This window comes from Colias croceus, chromosome 2, assembly GCF_905220415.1.
Source record: "Colias croceus chromosome 2, ilColCroc2.1".
Lineage (NCBI taxonomy): Eukaryota > Metazoa > Arthropoda > Insecta > Lepidoptera > Pieridae > Colias > Colias croceus.
In genome coordinates, this window is record NC_059538.1 from 10675416 (window position 1) to 10694560 (window position 19145).

Sequence of the window (19145 nt, forward strand, 5' to 3'; positions counted from 1 at the left end):
AAGTAACTTTTTATTTTATTCAATAAAATTATTCAAATGTTAAAATCTTTTTTCTTCATAGACATATTATTTTATGAAGTTTTGTTTACAATAAATAGTACTTACATACATATATCATTTTACCAGTTTGCACTGTCATCTGAAACGATTTACATTGATTATAACAGGTCAAGTAGGTATCCTTACCGCCCCATTCATTTACTAAATGTTCATTTTAGACGCAAATAATATTAAAGATACTAAGGAATTGTAGGTAGTTAGAGATATAGATGTTTTTACATACAGTAATTTCTTTTATTGTAATTGTAAATTATTGAATATTGCAAATTGCCACTATTAAAACTGTAAATGAAAATGAAAATGTATTTTTTCATAAATCAATAGAGAACGGACGTGTTACATAATAAGATTAAGTTACTTGGCGTAGAAGGGTGTAGATATATTAAATATTAATACGAAGACACCTTTCAAGGCTTATAGGCTTAAATTACTTCAACGCATGACAAGTAGACGTTCCTTGTTTTCATTAAATGAATGTGTCTGAAAAATAGCAGCATAAAAGAAATCTATTTAGAATCAGAGTATGCCTAAATTGATCTTAGTTTTGACCCATTTGAAATTAGCGAACAAGTTTATATTGAACAGTCGTATCATGTAGACATTGATTATCTTTAACCAAGTTATATAGCCTTAGATGTAGTATATATTAGACAGTAGAGCACATAGAAAGTTGATCGTTTTCTATTTCAGCTGACAAAACTGTACTGCCAGCAAATCGTAAGGGCATTTAATGACTTGCTATATCTTACGTTTTAACCCCTTTTGTTAACTTTTCATACAAAGTTGTGCTAACCAATCATATAATCTAGATTTCATTCATTTGTGTTTGTTGTCTTATTATCCAGATGTGCATATTTAGTTATTTTTGGTTGAGCTAAAAATATGCACCAAAATATTATCTATATAAATGTTTTTAGAGGAATTTAGCTTAGTGCGTATTTTTAGTTTTGTAATAATTAAGGGAATGGTAAAAGTAGTATTAATTAAAAATATCTCTATTCATTGCGCACTGTCTTTCATCAAATCAATGACGCACTTTAAAATCATTGGTCATTAACGTATAGTTGTTTTTGCAATAAATCTAATACAACATATCATTTATCTAAAAGTAGTAGATGGTACTGGTATAAATACTGATATAAATGTGCTTTATATTAACGCAGTAACAACTATAATTCATCTATCTGTGTGGTTTAATTTTGAAAGAATACTTTGTAATGGTGTATTGTGACGTCAGGAGGGTCCCGAGGTAGTGACCCATGCAGAGGTCAATCATCATCCTACGGAGGATTCACCTCTGCCTCATCGGACGACGACACCATTGGTGAGTTTACTTCGATAGACACATTTGTTATGTTTGTTTTATCAAATTGAATAGAAGTTTATTTTAAAATATGTTTTGTTAATTTTAGAGTCAGTATTTTTACTTTTCCACTTCTTTGTTTATGTGAAAAATTGTAGAAATTTTGTATCCATGTTTATAAGTGGAAAAAGTAGCAATGCGTTTCACAAGGTAAATATACGACTAGTCAGTAGTCATGTTTCTAATAACAACATCGTCGGTTGCAGGATTCTCAGGAGAGTCCGTGGACGGATGCGTCGGCGGGCCCCGCGCGCGCTCCCAGTCCGCCGCGTCGTGCGCGCGCCGCAGGTCCGACTGCCGCCTCGCCCCCCTCTAGCCTCTACCCCGCCTTCGTGCGCGCCAAGCACCGCTCCAGCTTCAGCGAGTCCTGCGAGCGCCTCGAGTTCGAGCTGTCGCAGACCAACATCTACTCGGCGTGCCCGTCCGTGCGCTCGTCGCGCTCGGGCGGCTCGCTGCCCGCGCCCGCCTCGCCCCGCGCGCCGCGCGCCCGCCGCCGCAGCGCGTCCTGCCGCAACCTGCGCGACTTCAGCTTCGACGAGGCGGGCCGCACGCGCCGCCCGGCCCGCCGGCCCGCCGAGCCCAGCGCATTCCGCCCCGACTCGCCCGTCACGCGCTACGGCTCGCGCGCGTCGCTGGGCCCGCCCGGCCCGCCCGGCCCGCTGGACCGCGCCTACTCGGCCAGCTTCCCGCGCCTGGACGCGCCGCCGTTCCGCGCCGGCTCGCAGGACGACCTGTCGCACGATAGCTACGAGCTGGTGGAGCGGTCGGACGACGAGGGCTCGGGCCGCTACGCGCGCGTGCGGCCGCGCACGCGCTCCTGCTCGCTCGACTCGGGCAACGAGCTGCCGTCCGACGACGACGACCGCTCGCTGTCGATCGCCGACGACCGGGAAGTCAATCTCACGGCGGCGACGCTCAAGTACAAGAGCGACAACGACCTGCCGATCGATCCGTTCCTCGCGGACGATCCGAGGGTTCTTCCGCGCGAGAAACTCTCGGTTCGTTCCGATGGAAACTTTTACAAAGAGATTAAGCGCGCTCTCGGCTCCCGAACCTCGAGTCAGGAGTCGAGGAGCGACATCTACGACTCTAAGCTTTCAAAAAGTAGCGCCGAATCTAGTAAGAAATCGCGCGATAGCGTCTATCACACCGATAGTAAGAAATCGCGAGAGACGCTTAAAAGTAAAAGTTCGGACAGGTCGGGCTCGCGCACGTCCAGTCAAGATTCTAAATCTGATTATTACGACTGTAAAAAGAGTTTGTATGAAACGGACGATTTAAGCGTTAGACGCCGTAGTATTGCTAGTATACAAAACGCTTACATCGATCCGTTCGAGCCTATCTCGCCCATTTCGAGTCCGGATTCAGGTAAGGAATTTTATGACGCCCAATCTACTTTTATAGGCATGGAAAAACCGGAGTATAGAGAGAGAACGCTCTTTGATAAATCGCATGAAGATCTTATCGCTAATATAGCTACGTCACCTAATTATTATCACATTCCTACACCGTATTCTACGTTCCCTAGTAATAATAAACATAAAGAACCGTCTCCCTTGCACTCGGCTAGTCTGCAACACGTTGAACTAGATCAGTTCGGTAATTATTCCGATTTAAGTCCACCAAAGAAAGTCGACGAATTGTCTACTGAAGACGAAGACATTCATCCGCGAACAACTCATATTTGGCCGGAAAAGATTGCAGGCTTAGAAACCGAAATTGATAATAATAGAGCCGCAAAAATACAAAACTACCAGAGGCGACGATCGTCCGAAACTATTTTCAGTTTCGACAAAGATAAGATTGAATCATTGACGCGATCGACCAGTAAAGAAAATCCACCATGCCAGCTTGTAAAAGAGTCTTCGAATGAATCAGACGTGAATGTCAGAATATTGCCGGCAATGGATAGTATTGAATATGCTAAAAATAGAGCCAAAGCTGCTGCACAAACTGAAACAGCTTCGATATTACAATCGGACTTCGATAAATCAATGCGCGGTAAGGTTCACACACACATAATTAGAAAAGAGAACTTGAAAGAAGAGTTGATGGCTAAAACTCATTTCGATGAATATAATCCGAAACTCATTTTAGATACTAGTTCTAGCAGTCGTCTCGCCGATACTGCTGCGCCGTATACGCATCCCACAGTAGAGAGAACTAAGAGCGATCCTAACAGTTTAGCTAATAGGCCGCGATTTAGTAGTGTCAATTCCCGTAGACATGTTTTAATGCATCAGAAATCTATCGATCTCACTCCAGCTGAATCCAGCGACGAGGATTATATATTCCGACAAATACCAAGTGCTCCCCCGATTGCGACTAAACGATCTCATTTCGAATTACCGTCTAGATATCCAGATCAAAGACCACGATTTGATTTACCTAAAAATTACTTTAAAGAATTCGACGCATTCAAAGCTGGTTTCAATGACCCTAAAAAAGTTGACGATAGTTACGACATTCCTTACGTTTTACACAAAAGGCATATTATGAATGGCACTGCTCCTTCGCCAATCAATGATAAAATGCCCCCACCGGACATCATTACATTACCGCCACAAAATGGACGCCATGTGGTCAATGCTCATCCTCGGTGCAGATATCATGACCATCCGAAATCGCCTCGTTCACCCAAATCTCCTAAATCACCTAAGTCACCAAAATCGCCAAAGTCACCTAAGTCGCCGAAATCTCCAAAATCACCCAAATCACCTAAATCTCCTAGAAACAGTATACAAACAGAACACGCTATGAAGTTTTTGGATGTTGAAAATCGAGATTTCTTATTCACACAAAACATTGACTTATCAAAGGTCGATCCAATTACATTAGAAGTTGATAAAAGCGGCAAAATGCAACACTTGCCTAGCCCGAAGAGAGATATTACAAAATGTTTGGATTCTGCTTTACTAGAAACACTTAATTCTAAACTAAGTCAAATTGAGAGTGACTCAGCTACTAGTTCTAAGACTGATAGCATGAGACAAGATCAACAATATTCTCATGATATTAAATTTGCTATAAACGGCCGAAATCTTCCTCAAGCGCCCATATGTAAAGAACCAAAACCTTTATCAGCGTCTGAAAAACTGCGTGCTGATATTAAGTCAAAGTCTGATAAGCTACCTGCAAAAAGGCCGATTAAGCCTCGAGGCACCGGCAAAAAAGGTGTGGGTGGTAAAATTAAAAACAAAAACAATAATAAAATTAGGATTACGTCTTTTTCGTCGGACGATGAAAGCGTAGATTCTGATGATGTTTTCGGTACGACTGAGTCTGCTCCAAAACTTGAGTTTTCTCCACCGCAATCTAGAAAGGATCTGGAACCAATTTTGCAACTAGAATATGATAAAATTACTTCAGGGGCGTGGCATAGAGGACAAACTATGAGTTCTACAGAAATCGAAGGCTCACCACCTCAATGTCGCAAATTATCCGAATTAGAAGCTAAATATAATCCGAAAGTGTTAGATAATAACCCTCCTGCAAATGCTACCGAATTAAGACGTATCTCTGAAAGATCGATATCAATACCAAGTTCTGAAGATGATATAGTGATGAAAGCTCCAGAAATAAAACAAATAAGCAAAGAAAGTTCTACGTGGGAATATAACGAAAACATTCCTTCACCCATATTAGAAAGTACAGAATTTTTAAAATCGGAAGATGAACATTTAGCTGACATGGAAATACAAAAAGTAACCGGCGTACGCACGCAGTCTGAGGAAAAGAGTGATGTTTCTCAGTCAAATAGAAATGACTTTAATAAGTTGGACATCAAAAAGAGTTTGCGAGATGAATTAATTTCGCCAATGTTAAGAAAAACTGGTGGAACTCCTATTCTTTTTGCTCATGCACGTTTAAATCTATCTGAAGGATCAGTATTTTCTTTGCAGCGTCAAAAAGCTACACAGGATTCTCCAACTGCAAGCAGACGGGCGAAGAGTTTAGATACTCCGGTCATTCAATTGCATAGATTGCCTCCTATGAATGCGTTTTCATCTAAAGACGATACAGTTGAAGATGACAATGAAGAAGGTGATATCTTAGAAGAGAAACCTTTAATTGATGATAAGACTTCAAAAATAACGCCTGTGAAAGAGGAATCAATTGAAAAAATTGAAGAGGAGGATGAAGAACATGCAGGCGATTTACCAGATGATCTAAAAACAGTTTCTATAGATAATGAAGAAATGAAGTTGTTGGAAAGCCTCGTGGAACAGCGCCGGCCTCGCTCGTTCAAACGTCAACATGATTTAAGTAAAATTAAAAGTCAAGCTAAATCTCCTTCGCGTTCGCCTATTAATCCATCTCCAATTTCTCGTTCTCCGTTGTCAAAGTCTCCCTCTAGATCACCAACATCATCTTTGAATTCACCAAGAGGAAGTATCAGAAAACTGTCTGATTTAAGCGAAGACCAAATCGTACCGGATATAGAAAGAATTAAACGAAAAGAAAAGAAGAAGCTCACATTAAAAATAAAACCCGAGGATAGGCAGAAGATAAGCAATAAACTTAATAAAGCTGGTTCTCTTGATACTAATGCAACAAAAGTTAGAGCTTTACAAACACAAAAATCTTTACCTTCTTCTCTTAAAGAACGCCCAGATTTTCTAACTGTGCCACCTCTAGATATAGCTAGAGCGAAAAGCCAAGAAATAGAACAATCGATTAAAAAGTCTACCAAAGAGAAATCGAAATCGCTTGAAAAAATGGAAGTCAAAAGAGGAGGCAGCAAAGAGCGAACTAAATCTCAAGAAGATAGTGATACAGAAATTGCAAAGCGTAAAGAAAAACAGCAAATGCTTTTTGAAGCAGCATTAAAACAAACAAAAACTCTTATAAGCCCCGTAAAGGATGCCTTGCCACCATTCCCACCTCCCGAAGATAAGATCTTGGTAAAAACGGAAGGTGATAAAATCATCATCGAAACTAAAATAAACAGCAAAGCCGAAGATCATGTTTTCATAGCAAAATCGCCGAAAAAATTGGACAATAAATTAGGCGGTAAGATAAGTCGTAGCTTTGAAGATCAAAAGACATCAGACACAAATAATAAGGTAACAAATAAAAGTTTGGATGGCAAGACCAGTCAGTCATTAGAAGACAAATTTGATGAAATTGCAGCGCTTACAAAGTCTCCAAAAACACTTTCTAAAAAACAAGAAATAAAACAACAGATAGAAGGGAAGGTTGTGTATCATAAAGTCCACCCGAGCGTAAAGTCTAAAAGCTTAGATCGTAAGGCAGAAATGCATCTTGAGGCAAAAGCAAAATCAAAAAGTTTGGATAGAAATTATGTCACACCCGCTACAGTCACTCAAGCACAAGCATCTACTGACAAACATTACAAGCAAGAGGTTGTTACAGTGGATGTCCACCCCATTGTCAATGAAGAATCTGAGGTAACTGATAAAGACGTTGAACTTAAGGAGACTTCTCCATCACACAGTTATAAGGAAAAAACTGAAGATGATTCTTCAATTGAATGGCTTACTAGTTCTCAACATACAGTCATTGAAAATGATACGCAAACTGTTATTATGGAACGGAGAAAGATAGAAATTTACAATAAACAACGACAGTACGAACTTCAAGAAAGTAAAAGTGACAAAGATATTCGCAGTTTAGTAACAGATAAGAAACCAGAAGTAACGCGATTGACGAGTGAAGAAGAATCATTGACTGAAGTTAGCGAATTAAAAATGTCTGATGAAAGTAATATGTTGGGATTATCTCTTCCTTATATAGATGCTGACAGTTCATCAGATCAAGATCAAACTATTAAAAAAGACAGGGCATCAAAATTATATCGTGGCAAAAGTGATGATACGGGATCTTGGCGAACTGTCGATTATGATGAATACACTGCTGAAACGGATTTGCAATTGTCAGATACAAGTAAAAGTGGTAAAGGTTTGGAACCTCAAAGTACATTTGATGAATCTTCTGCGAGCTTGATTGAATTTTTGAAACATGAAACTATGGCTCAAATTCCAGATAATGAAGATCGCCAAACAAAGGACACAAGCAGGGTTGATTTATCTCTGAAATTCAAAAATAAAAATAAAATAATTGTTACTCCGCCACAAGAGAATAGTCCTACAATTGAAAACATACCGTTTATAGATTCGAGTACTTCAAAGTCCACACATAAATCTGAATCGGGTGAACAAACGGGTAGCTCAGGAAGCACAAATGATATCTCACCCACGGAGCAAAAGCGGACTTTATTATCAGCTAAATCTAAACGTACCGAACTATTAAAATTAAGTGCAGAACGATCTAGAAGTTCAGAGTCTACGTCATGGACGAGTGTAGAAAAAGATATTAGCCCATCTAGCGCCAACATCAAAGGAAGTTCCATTGATGACGAGTCTAGTGTCAGTTGTTCAATCGCAAGACCGCTTGGTATATCTCAAGATATTGAAAAGCTCAACAAGAAAGACCGTGAATGCTTAGAAGAACTTAAACAAGCTATGGAATATGGTGAAGAACATTTGCTATCACAGCACACATTCTCCAGTGAACATTCAAAATCCAATTCCAAGTCACCTTCGCCGATTCCAGAACTAGGACGCATTGAAAGTCCCAGGAGTCCATCCAAATTTGGAACGAGAAAATCACCAACCCCTACCTTAGAAAAACAAGGTCCAGTCGATTCTCAAAAAGCGCCAACAGATTCTGAATCAAGTTCGGAGAGCATTGATAAAACGGTAGAACAGTTATCGAGGCCTAATATAAGAAAAAGTGCCTTAGATAAAATCGGAAAATGTGTTATTGAAGAATCAGAATCAAGCCAGTCAGCAGCGTCAAAAGATTCTGAAATAAAGAAAGAATTAGAAAGAACCGTGAAAAAAACAAAAATAGCTATTACTATTTCCCAAGAAGATCAGAATACAACTATAGACTTCGATGATGATGGCAACGTTATAACGTCATCATTTGAACGAGAATTAATGAAAAAGAGAGCTCTAAAAGACACAGATCAGAAAAGTTCTTCAAAGTCTAGTATGGATACGACTACAACAACCACTCCTTCTAAAGGTTCTCTTAGTGTAGATGACTCATCGTCTCGTAGAAAATGTCGTCTAGATGAGCAGAAAAGTTCATCAAAATCAAGCATGGATTCGAGGGGATCGCTTAGTGTGGAATCAAGAGGTTCGTTTGAAACAACTGAGTCTACATCTGGTTCTTTAGGAGAAGCTTATCGACGTGGCGAAGAATTAAAACCTACATGGCGTCCCTTTTTTGGTGCGTCGGGTAGTGAAAACAGCACGAGTATTGAAGAGGCTTGGATACCGCAAGATCACGAAGGTTATGAAAGTTTAAATATAAATAAAGAAGTATTCGACTATGGTAATCAAAGGATTTTGGACGATTTTCAAACGTTCTCGAAAAATCCACCTTTGTCTGCAAATACATCGAAGGATTCAACTGATGCTGATTTTACTGATGATCTAAATGATTTTCCTGTCAATTTTTTGTATCCAGCAACTTCGTCATCATCGTCAACGGATGTAGTCATTGGATACGGTCAAAATTTTGGCCGTACCTTATCGCGTATTTCTGAACGTAGTACAGCTTCCGAAAAAACGAGTGCCGATGAGGATTCTACTAAAGCGTGTTCTAGATCTGAAAGTATCAACGAAGAGTCATTAAATTCTAGTGATCATCAAGCGAGCCTTAGCTCTGATCCTCCAAGTAATGCAAATGTTGCGTATATATCTGACACTGATAGACGAACATCAGCAGAAATGCCTGAAATTCCAATCGATCATATTAAAATAAGCGAAATGTACTCTGAATCTAAAAAAGATTCCGAGAAAAAGAATAGAAAAAGTGATGAACCATCAACTCCAAGGAAAACAAAATCTGGTTCGGGTCCCTTCCCGCCTTCCAAACAATCGTCAGCAAGCGAAAGTCAAGAATCTGAAGATTGGCCTTTGCCCGAATTACCTTCACAAGTAGGTGGTAAAAGAAATGAGTCTTTAGAAATGACGAGACAAAAATCTAGCGACATGGACGAAGTACCTTCACTCCCATCTAGTGAAGGTGTTTTGAGGACACCTATAGTTGAAAAAGTACAAGTTTATTATATGAGTAATGAACCCGAACAAGCGACTAAAGTTACTATTCAATCAGAAAGCTCTAAGGGTCACTTAGGGTCGGATGACGACAGCGACACTTTAAATAACGACGAGGAATTAGAACGTGATGTACAAGAGTCTAAGTCAGAAAAAACTCCAGAACCAACATCTGACCATCAGAATAAACCGCAGGTCATACCTTATGAGAAGTCGGGTTATATGGTGGAACCCTTAGATAAACAGGATGAAGCAGCAAACACCAATAAAAGCGTTGCAGTGAGTTATGATAAATCTTGCTTAAGTGGCACAATAACTAACGCGTCTTGTTTTATGGGTGACGTAGGTACGTGTTGTACAAGGACCGATAACAAGTCGTTCAGTACAAAAAATAGTCTTGAAGATAAAGTTATAATAAGTCAGCCTCAAAAATCCCCAACTAACCATAGCCCAATATATGATGATGACCATGCGTACACAGATGATGTATTTGGTGCCGATAGCAAAAGTTTGTCGCCAGATTTTGATAAAGGATTTTCGCAATTTAGTGGTCAAAAAGTATCATGCGGCTCAAACAATTCTGATACCTCTATTGATGATATTTTATCACAGACTAATGTAGACGAAACTGTACGAGCTGTGACCAAACTGAGTATCAGCAGCACAGGACCATGTAAGCGGTGCAGTCATAGTAGCCATTCAGAAGAAGAGACCAGTTCATTTGGAACCGATTTAGACGGAACTGTTAAAATTGGGCTTCCACAGAAAAAATGCACACATAGTTCCCATTCTGAAGATACATCTATATGTTTAAGTATTTCTGAATGGTCTACAGGAACGAACACAGTCCGTCAGTACGCGAATTTATCGGCGTCTGAAAGCATATCAGCTGTGTCTATTCCAAAAAGCGAAAAATCTGATAATACACCAAAGGCATATTCGTCTTCCCATGCTAGTAAAAAACTGGACCAGCAATCTAAAATGGGATCACAAGCAGAAATAAGTTCAAAGAGTAGCAGCTTAGAAAAAAGTTCTGATAATATAAAGTACGATAAATTATGTAGTTCTGAAACGACTATATCTAAAAAGTGCATGGATAGTAGTTCGGGCACAAAAAGTGATAGCACTTTAACACTAGCACAGTCTATATCGGAGTGGTCGGCTAGCACGAGCCATACTTTAATCGCGACGGCTCGTGAAGATCAACCGGGTTCAGAAGTATCCGAAAATAAAAAGAATGAAACTGTTATTATTAAAGAACCCAGTATTGAAGAAGATTGCAAGCCTGATGATTTAGAAAGTGAAAAGATCTCTGTTCCAAAAGACGAAACAACAGTGGATGTAAACGAATCTATGCATAGACTGGGAGCTAGTTCTACAAAGGTTGAGAAATCGTCGTCTGTTAGTTACAGTGATAAGTCGGATAAATCAAGCTCAAGTTCTTTAAGCAGTTTACAAAGACACACCAATGGAATTTTTAGATTCGACCAAAGATTAAAAGGTTACCCGTCAACTTATGACCTTACACAAGATCGTTTTACAAAAGCTCCTCCGAAAAGTCTTAGCTACGAAGAACAAACACATAGATACATGAGACCTACTTTAAGATGTCAAAGTGAAGATGGCGGATTTAAGCCATATTATGCAGGCGCCCAGCCTGAAATAGACATTGATATGCCCTCACAATTATACAGTCAAGAAGAAAAACACTCCGAGCGCTATCAAAGTCAAGAATTTTCGAATATAATTCGTGAAGAAACGAACAGTCAATTTGGAAGATCAGATTATAAACCACTAGCAAAACACGCAAGTTATGACGATAAAACCTTGTCGAAGAATCAAATCAAGGAATATAAAACCTCACAGCAATATCGTAGTAAACCAAAAAGCTGGTCTTTTCATGAGCACTACTTAGCTTCAGCGGATTTGCCCATTATAGCTGTTCCGGATTTACCACCTATACATCGAGATTTTCAAGAGAAGAAATCGTCCGAGAGATCAGGAAAAACACCACTTTCAAGATGTTCTCCATACTATTCAAGTAGTCTTAGTTCAGAATCACCCCCTATTCAACCACTTAAAGCTCCTGTTAAAAAGTCGTTATTAGTTAGAAATATTTCAATGAAAAGTCCTCCAAGTGGCAACGATACCGATAGTTCATTAGATGTTATCCGAGATCCTCGTGAGCGAATGAAAACATTTAGACGAAAGAAGCAAGTAACAAGTGCTCGTAAAAGGCAAGAAAAAATACAAGACGTTTTGGAAGAAGATTCGACGAAAAGCCAGTGTTCTTCTGAAAGTGATAAGCACAAGGGCGGTGTGTTTTTAAGCGTTGATGATACTTTACGTCGAATGGAAAGTTCGGAATGCTCTGATAGTTATATTCCTGAAGTGGAATCGGGATCTTCTGAATTATCTAAAGCAGATTCTAAAAACTATGATGTACAAGAAGTGAGCTATTCTGAAGATGAAGAGCATGGGGACTATGCAAATTATAAAAATACTTCCTACGAGCAACCCAACTTTTCCATTAATATTGCGCCAGTACAGTTTCAAGGATTTGGATCTTCTGCCGATGAAGATGAGATGGGCTTCCCCCGGTTCGATAGGTTGGGACGTTTACGTCACCCCTATCTCGATTCGCAGGAACCACCATTTGTGCCAGAGGATAGTCCTCCTAGAACATCTTATTCGAATAAGAGTAGCCGCCAGTCTTCCTTAAAGAGAGTTAAGTCTACGACACATCGCCAATCTGACGATAAATCGCTCGGGGAATCTTCTGGCCAGCATCCGCGAACTAAATATTACGAAGAACAGAGTGATAGGGATGATTCAGATGATTATGCATATCCAATTGACACTATTAAAAGGGCTCCAAAAATGACAAAGTCTACCAGTTATCTATTTGAGCGCGGGGAATCAGTTGCTTATTCTGATTCCGAATTGCCTCACGATAAAGATGAATACGAGGCGTATAGAGGCAGTCCTTATCCCGAGCGTTACGAAGAAGAGGACATGTTCCAAACGCAGGATTGCTATCCTCAATTTGAGCACGATATGGAAGGAAGCGAGGGCAACCAGGAACGCTTTACTAGGGATCTCGATCAACGCTTTAGCTTAAATAATGTGGAGCGCTTCTATTCTAGTCACTATGTGGATTCGCAAGCTTCCAGCGATAGCCCGGAGCAAAAGTTTGACGTCTCCACCATACCGCCACCGCTCTGCTCAGATGACGACAATGAGTAGTTGCACGTTTAACAAAATATAATATATCGTTGTAGACTCCCTATTGAGTAAAAATCCATTAAACGGTACTTGGGCCTTGTATAAAACCTTTACTTTAATTCAATTCTACTTCACTTGTTATTAATATTTAATATTTACTTACTATTTACATTGGGACTTTAATAATATTAGCGTTAATCCTGAATAGATCGACCCGTCAACTATTGTCTAACATTGTGGTCCTATACCTTAACTAACTAGCTTAAGGTTTTAGACGTAGTTATATGTGAACCGATAATTGGTATGAAATGAAAGCTTTATCGGATTTACAAGCAGTTATATTTATAATTTTGCCAAAAAAGTCAGAGTAAACATCGATTATTGACCAAAAATCCTTGTCTGATTAATGCGAGTCACATTATAATAGTGCCAAATTTTTCTCGGGTTATTCCGCCTTTTTATTGTTATTTGTTTCTTTATAGTTAACTGTATTATGTACTTAGAACTGTAAGGCTGTGATTTACTTTGGTTAAGATCCAAGATCTATGATTTTTAAGATGTCCTGCTCAAAACAAATCGTATTAAATATTCGCACACTAAATAGCAATACGAGTTGAAATTAATTTTAATTTTAGATTAAAGAGCTTTGCTTTTGTGCCAAATTCTGCTCAATATTTCGTATCTCATTTGGAAGATGAGTTTCGCATGTTACCTTTGTTATAGAATGTTTATTTTTAATGGAAGTCTCAAAATTATAAAAAAAAAGAAAAAATGTAACTAAATAAGTGATTGATAGCACCATTTTAATTATTTGGAGTTTGCACTAAAATTAAGAGACTTTTCCAGCGTTATAAACAATGTTTTAAATGTTGTTTTAAGGCGTTTTATGTTTGGATGAGTAATATAACATCATTGAGTGAATGTCGTGGTTTATGTAAAAGAGAAAGATTATGATTGCAATCGAATGTGCAGATGAATTAAACAAAAAGGAATTTCAATAAAACGACTTCTTTTCCAGGAAATATTAGTGGGATATGAGTTCATTTCTTTCTTATTTCGTTATAGGATAATCAACACTGAATTTACGGTTTTATAAAAAAATGTTTCTCATATAGTTTTACCATTTGTAAAAAATATATTTCTTCGTTTATTTTGCGCATTACTCTAATTTTACATAGTTCATAAATTATTAATTGTAATTAAGTATCAATTTTGTTATCTCAAATCATAACTATTGTATGTACCAAGGAAAATGATACTCGTGTTTTAATATTATTATAAATTAATCGAATATTTAGAAACGAATCGTCATCAATATTATCGTAATATGTATTATCCAAGTAGAAATGGTAACCCCTTAACACCTTCATTTGTCACGGATAATATATATGCAATATTCGAAAAACAGAGCGTGAGTGCCGATCACACGTTTCAGAAGTGAAACTTCTTTGGCAAGATTTAAAGATTGCAAAATCTTCGCCTTACTGCATGTCGAAAGAAATTTTACTCTCAACGCGCCTAAAGAAGTTTAAAAACAAAAATAGCTCTGCTGTGTATCGAAAAATACTGCTATATATTATCCATGGCTTACGAAGCAACCTTAGATTCGATCCTCAAAGATATCCTATATAACATATGGAACTGAAAACAGACGCTTTACAATATGAGCGACGGTATTCTTTTTTGAATCGTATGTGATGTTTACAAATACTCTCCATTATTTAAAGTACAATTTCTCTTAGTGTGCACGCTATGCCATACCCCGAGTACGCTTGTTATCCTAACGCCTTTAGTACACCTACGCATTCGTATGCGGCAGCGAATCTCTGCGAAACTACTGCGTAGCGAAATATCTGCGGAACGTTAGTACACAGCAATCTTTTCGCAACTTTTTCGCAATGATATGCCATTGTAATTTCCTCCATGTTTGAAGTTTTCTCCATGCTACGTCTTTTTTGTACGTATTTTTATAATCTGCGTGTCCAATTGCGTATAATACGGGACTAGCGAAACTTAAGCGTCTGTGTAATGGCCATTTCGCAGTTCCTTGCGAAACAAAACTGACAAGGACGCAACTATTTCATCTATCTATGTGCTAGAGTGAGACATATCATATGCGAAATCCTGCCACACTACTGACAGTTTTTTCGTTGTTTCGCTGCCGCACGCGAATGCGTAGGTGTACTAACGCCCTAAACGGTAGAAAATAAGCCACGGGACAAACGCTATATATAGAAATAGATGAAAGGTTGGGACGGAAATATGGTTGGCATGGTGTGCATTTCGGTAAGGATATTAGGTAGAGTGAATGTGCGTCCTGTAGAGAGATTCTCCTATGGGAGTAACGTTTCATGAGATGGTTTTTAGGACTTTTCCGATAGGTATCTGTGAGGAATTTTTTGTTAATTGGACCTATTTTCTCTCTAATTTGTTAAGTTAAATGTCTTCAATATAATTTTTGAACAATGCAGAAATGAATTTAAATATATATTAAGGTGTCGTCAAAAATCATCTTGTGAAACAAATGTTTGAGCACTGTGATGTGTACGATGTACTCTTCTGTATTTTAACTCGTTTATCTTTAACTGGTGGAAATTGGTGGTCTGTTCATTTTAAAGTTTTATGAATATGCGTACTTATTTGTTTTTTTTTAACGATTTCGTGTAATTAAATTTTACTAAGCACAAATATTTAGTTTCTTAGATATTTTAGCCACCGATTGACCACAGTGTTCAATTAATAAAATCGTTAAGTAGTGTGTGTCCGAAGCAATTTTAGATTTAGACGGAGTAACGCCGCATTTGTGTTTACTATGTTTAATATTCGTCGCGTAAATTCTAATGCTGATTTGTATCATATTTTATCTCAATATTCTCCCAGATAAATAATCCATTATAATTTTCTTTAAACTTTGTATACAAAGGTAATTACGTGGTACATTTAGACTGTTAGTGTCACATCGGAACTGCCACTTAACGTAAGTGTTAGAATTTAGTGACGAAGTGTGAACAGTGCGGCGCCGGGTGTACGCGTATCGAGTCGGTCGAGTCTAGTCGAAGAGGCTACCCTCTGTAGTTAGTGCAATAACATTCATCAATAACGCGTCTAGTGTTAAGAATTTCGACTTTTCGATGGAGATTGTACAATCCGAATAGACTGTAATGTTACAAATATTTTATTGTCACATTAATTAGATTATTGTTTCGAGGGATCGGGATGTTATTATATAGTTATGATATTTCGTTTTTTGGATTTATATGTAAGTGTACGGTACCCCTGCAATACACTACCCTCAGGGTCGGGGATAGTTAAACAATAAATAAATAAAAACTTTAACGAATCGCTGTTTTCAATTCGATTTTGTTTATGTTTCACCCCGAATTGTAAATGCTGCAAGGATAATGTGTAAGTCTTACAAACAGAATTGTTGTATTGTACACGCTTTTTATTTTTTGTTAATCCTTATTTTATTTCAGGTTTTGAATGTTTTTTTTTTTTGTTTCAGATGCATGATTTATTATTTTATAGCCTAATTAATTTAAGTTATTTTTAAAACTTTCCATTTTTGTTATTCTGTATTAGTATGTAGCACCATAAATTTACTATTACTTTTCATTTCTACCCATTGACACAACATGCTTGTGTTACAATGAAAATAATTTTCAATAGCTCTTTAAATGTAGCAATCCGAATCTGTTAAAACTTTTTTCATTGGATAAGCAATGTTTTTATTACTTTTACCACGTGTCTTTCCTTTATAATTTTTCATAATAAGTTTTTCTATACAATTAATATTTTTTATAGTTTTAATTTTCCATTCAAAGCTTCTCTACACAATTTGTATTTTACCCCTTAACCCATTGAGCACCCAGCTGCCCGATCGGTCCACGACACAATAGATTTTCTATTGCGTCTGTGATTCCGGGGGCTGAGTTTTATTAATTTATGACAATTTTTTGAACAATATTTTTCCTCTACAGATGAACCGTCCCCCGAAGAAGACCACACGGTATCATCAGCGAGTCTATGCATGTCGCCCAGTACAGACGGCATACACGCGGGACTCCCGCTGCACGCGTCCACTCCGCTCGAGCGACGGACGCTGACTAACGGATATGTGGACAATAGAGCGAGACGGGAGAACAATAACCATAATGGAGAGAGGGACAGCGATATCATGAACCATAGAGATGTGTGTGACGCTATCAATGGGAATGTTCATGGTTAGTGTTTACTATAGTTAGGAAATATTTGCACTTTTAGTTGATTATTTTGAGGAACTGATGCTATTTTTTTCACATTAAACGGACAAATTTAATCCAAACTTACACTTATCAAGGATAGGACACATAGTTGGTTGTTTTTTAGTTTTTCTAAACGACATTAATTATTATTGTTTATTATTTTTTATAGTGAATATCGTCTCGGAGTCGACAAGTATGGATGTGTTAAGTGGAGGAGAGAGTGATGCTGGAGACACGCTCTCTAGGCGAAATAATAATAGGTAAGATTTCAAAAATTTAAATTTTATTCATATAAAAGAAATCTAACTCTTCTCAACTGAAAAGTCTTTACCAATAACTTATATGCTGTTTATTTTGTCCAAACTTTAAAACTGTTATGTAATCATTTTTTTAAATGTTCGATTCACATTGGACAACTACAAAATACTAAGTAACAAAACGGCAGAAAATTTCCGAACTAAAATTATATAATAATTCATTCATTTATTCAAGTAACCAGGACTCATTTTGTTATTATTAACCATCTTCAACTATAATCATTAAATTTTAATAAAAAAAAAACCTTTATTCAGTCTATCATCGCGCGTGACTCTCCGCGACGTGTCTAAGCGCAAGGCGGGCGATGTGACGTACTACGTGGCTAAGGAACTGCTCATGACTGAGCGGACTTATAAACGGGATCTGGAGTTGCTTACTGTGGTACGTATTATAGCTCTGTTGGACTTAAAAAAAGGAATATTTCTGTCAATTATATGTATACAACCAGGCTTTTGAATATCGGTTTTGATATAAATTTAATTATTGATCCCTTGTCCTTAAACAAATCGTTTGTGGCATCAGTCAGACTATAAATGCAATAATTTTTCTAGGAACCAACTTTGCATCACTGCATGTAATATTTTGATCATTAAAATGAAAGTTCACACACATTAACCTTTTTTTTCTAGACATGGTCAAAGCGAGTGGGCTCCATCGGGCGTACAGCATCATCTGGTACCGAAGCAGCAGCCCTAGCGAAGGCCTGCCTTGCGTTAGAGCCCCTGGCCCTGCCCGCCGGGGCCCTGCTCGCGAGGCTCGATAGGGCCCTCGCGTCTAGCTCACCGGCGAGGCAGCATGGTATAGTTCTTTTTTTGAGATTTTTATTGGTCTCTATTTCTGATATGATAGAAATTTTTATGCTATGAAGGAAGTGATTAATTATAATATGTAATTGTGAAAAAGAAAAGCCTTTTGCTAAATTATTGTTCTACAAACAAATTGCTTCGGAAAATTTGTTCTATTGTTTTTTTTTTGTAAATGTTCATTATTTTGAGATTTTAAATCAATAATTTGTTATAATGTGTATGGTCTATTTGATTTTGTTTTGTTACAGAAATGGAAGAACCAGAATATCGCAAAATAGCAGATCTTCTATTCGACTATTTATCAAACACATACGATGTAAGTTTCCATCTCTATTTCCTCTCGTTAAAAACTTGATTTTGTTATGTCGTCAATTGATAAACTTTTCTTTTGGAATTGAATTTTAATTTCCTTTAGGGTATTTCCATTTATAATAAAGTCTCCAATTAAGAGTTTTTTTTCGTTCCAGCTAATGTAAACTACAGTTAATAAAATAAATGTATGATTATAAAATTTAATGTGTTTCCAGGCATACGCGGAATACACGGAACAAGCGGGCACGCTCGTGGCCCTGGTGGAGAGCGCCCGACGGCGCGGGGGCGCAGCCTCGCGCGAGGCCACCGCCTTCGATAGCGCTTCGCCCCTGCCGCTCGCGTGCTTGCTGCTGCGGCCGCTGCATAGACTGCTGCACTATTGCACTCTCACACATGGTGAGGATGATTGTTATAGCTTTTGACGCGTTTTTCGTTGGACATTTTATTTCTGTTTTCTATTTGATTAATAAGTCGAAAAATAATATTATAAAAAGGAGTTGCACGTTACAGGGGGATACAAAGTTAGTCTTGGTTATTCGAACACAAAAATGTTGCCTGGTCTCTAGAATTTTTTTCAATTTAATTTTTGTTATTGCTATCACAGTGTATTCGGTTTGGTGAAAACATCAAAAGGTGACTTTAAGGTTTAAAAAGCTTAAAAATCGTGAATTACAATAACCCATTGAGCCCCAAGCGGCCCGCAGCCTTATTAGCTAAAAATTAG

At 38.1% G+C, this 19145-nt stretch overlaps 1 protein-coding gene across 7 annotated transcripts in view; it reads left to right on the top strand.

Annotated features, from left to right (window-relative positions):
* LOC123705744 (FERM, ARHGEF and pleckstrin domain-containing protein 2) overlaps positions 1-19145 on the top strand; it is a 69270-nt gene that overhangs the window by 37758 nt on the left and 12367 nt on the right. For 2 of the 7 annotated variants that reach the window (XM_045654738.1, XM_045654739.1), the window contains exons 13-21: positions 751-777; positions 1298-1384; positions 1630-1711; positions 16722-16964; positions 17155-17245; positions 17558-17684; positions 17933-18101; positions 18358-18425; positions 18637-18817. In XM_045654738.1, coding sequence (XP_045510694.1) covers positions 751-777; positions 1298-1384; positions 1630-1711; positions 16722-16964; positions 17155-17245; positions 17558-17684; positions 17933-18101; positions 18358-18425; positions 18637-18817 — 1075 coding nt within the window. Of the gene's footprint in view, positions 1-750; positions 778-1297; positions 1385-1629; positions 1712-16721; positions 16965-17154; positions 17246-17557; positions 17685-17932; positions 18102-18357; positions 18426-18636; positions 18818-19145 lie in introns of those variants that run through there. The other 5 variants (XM_045654740.1, XM_045654741.1, XM_045654742.1 and 2 more) reach the window with 5 other exon arrangements.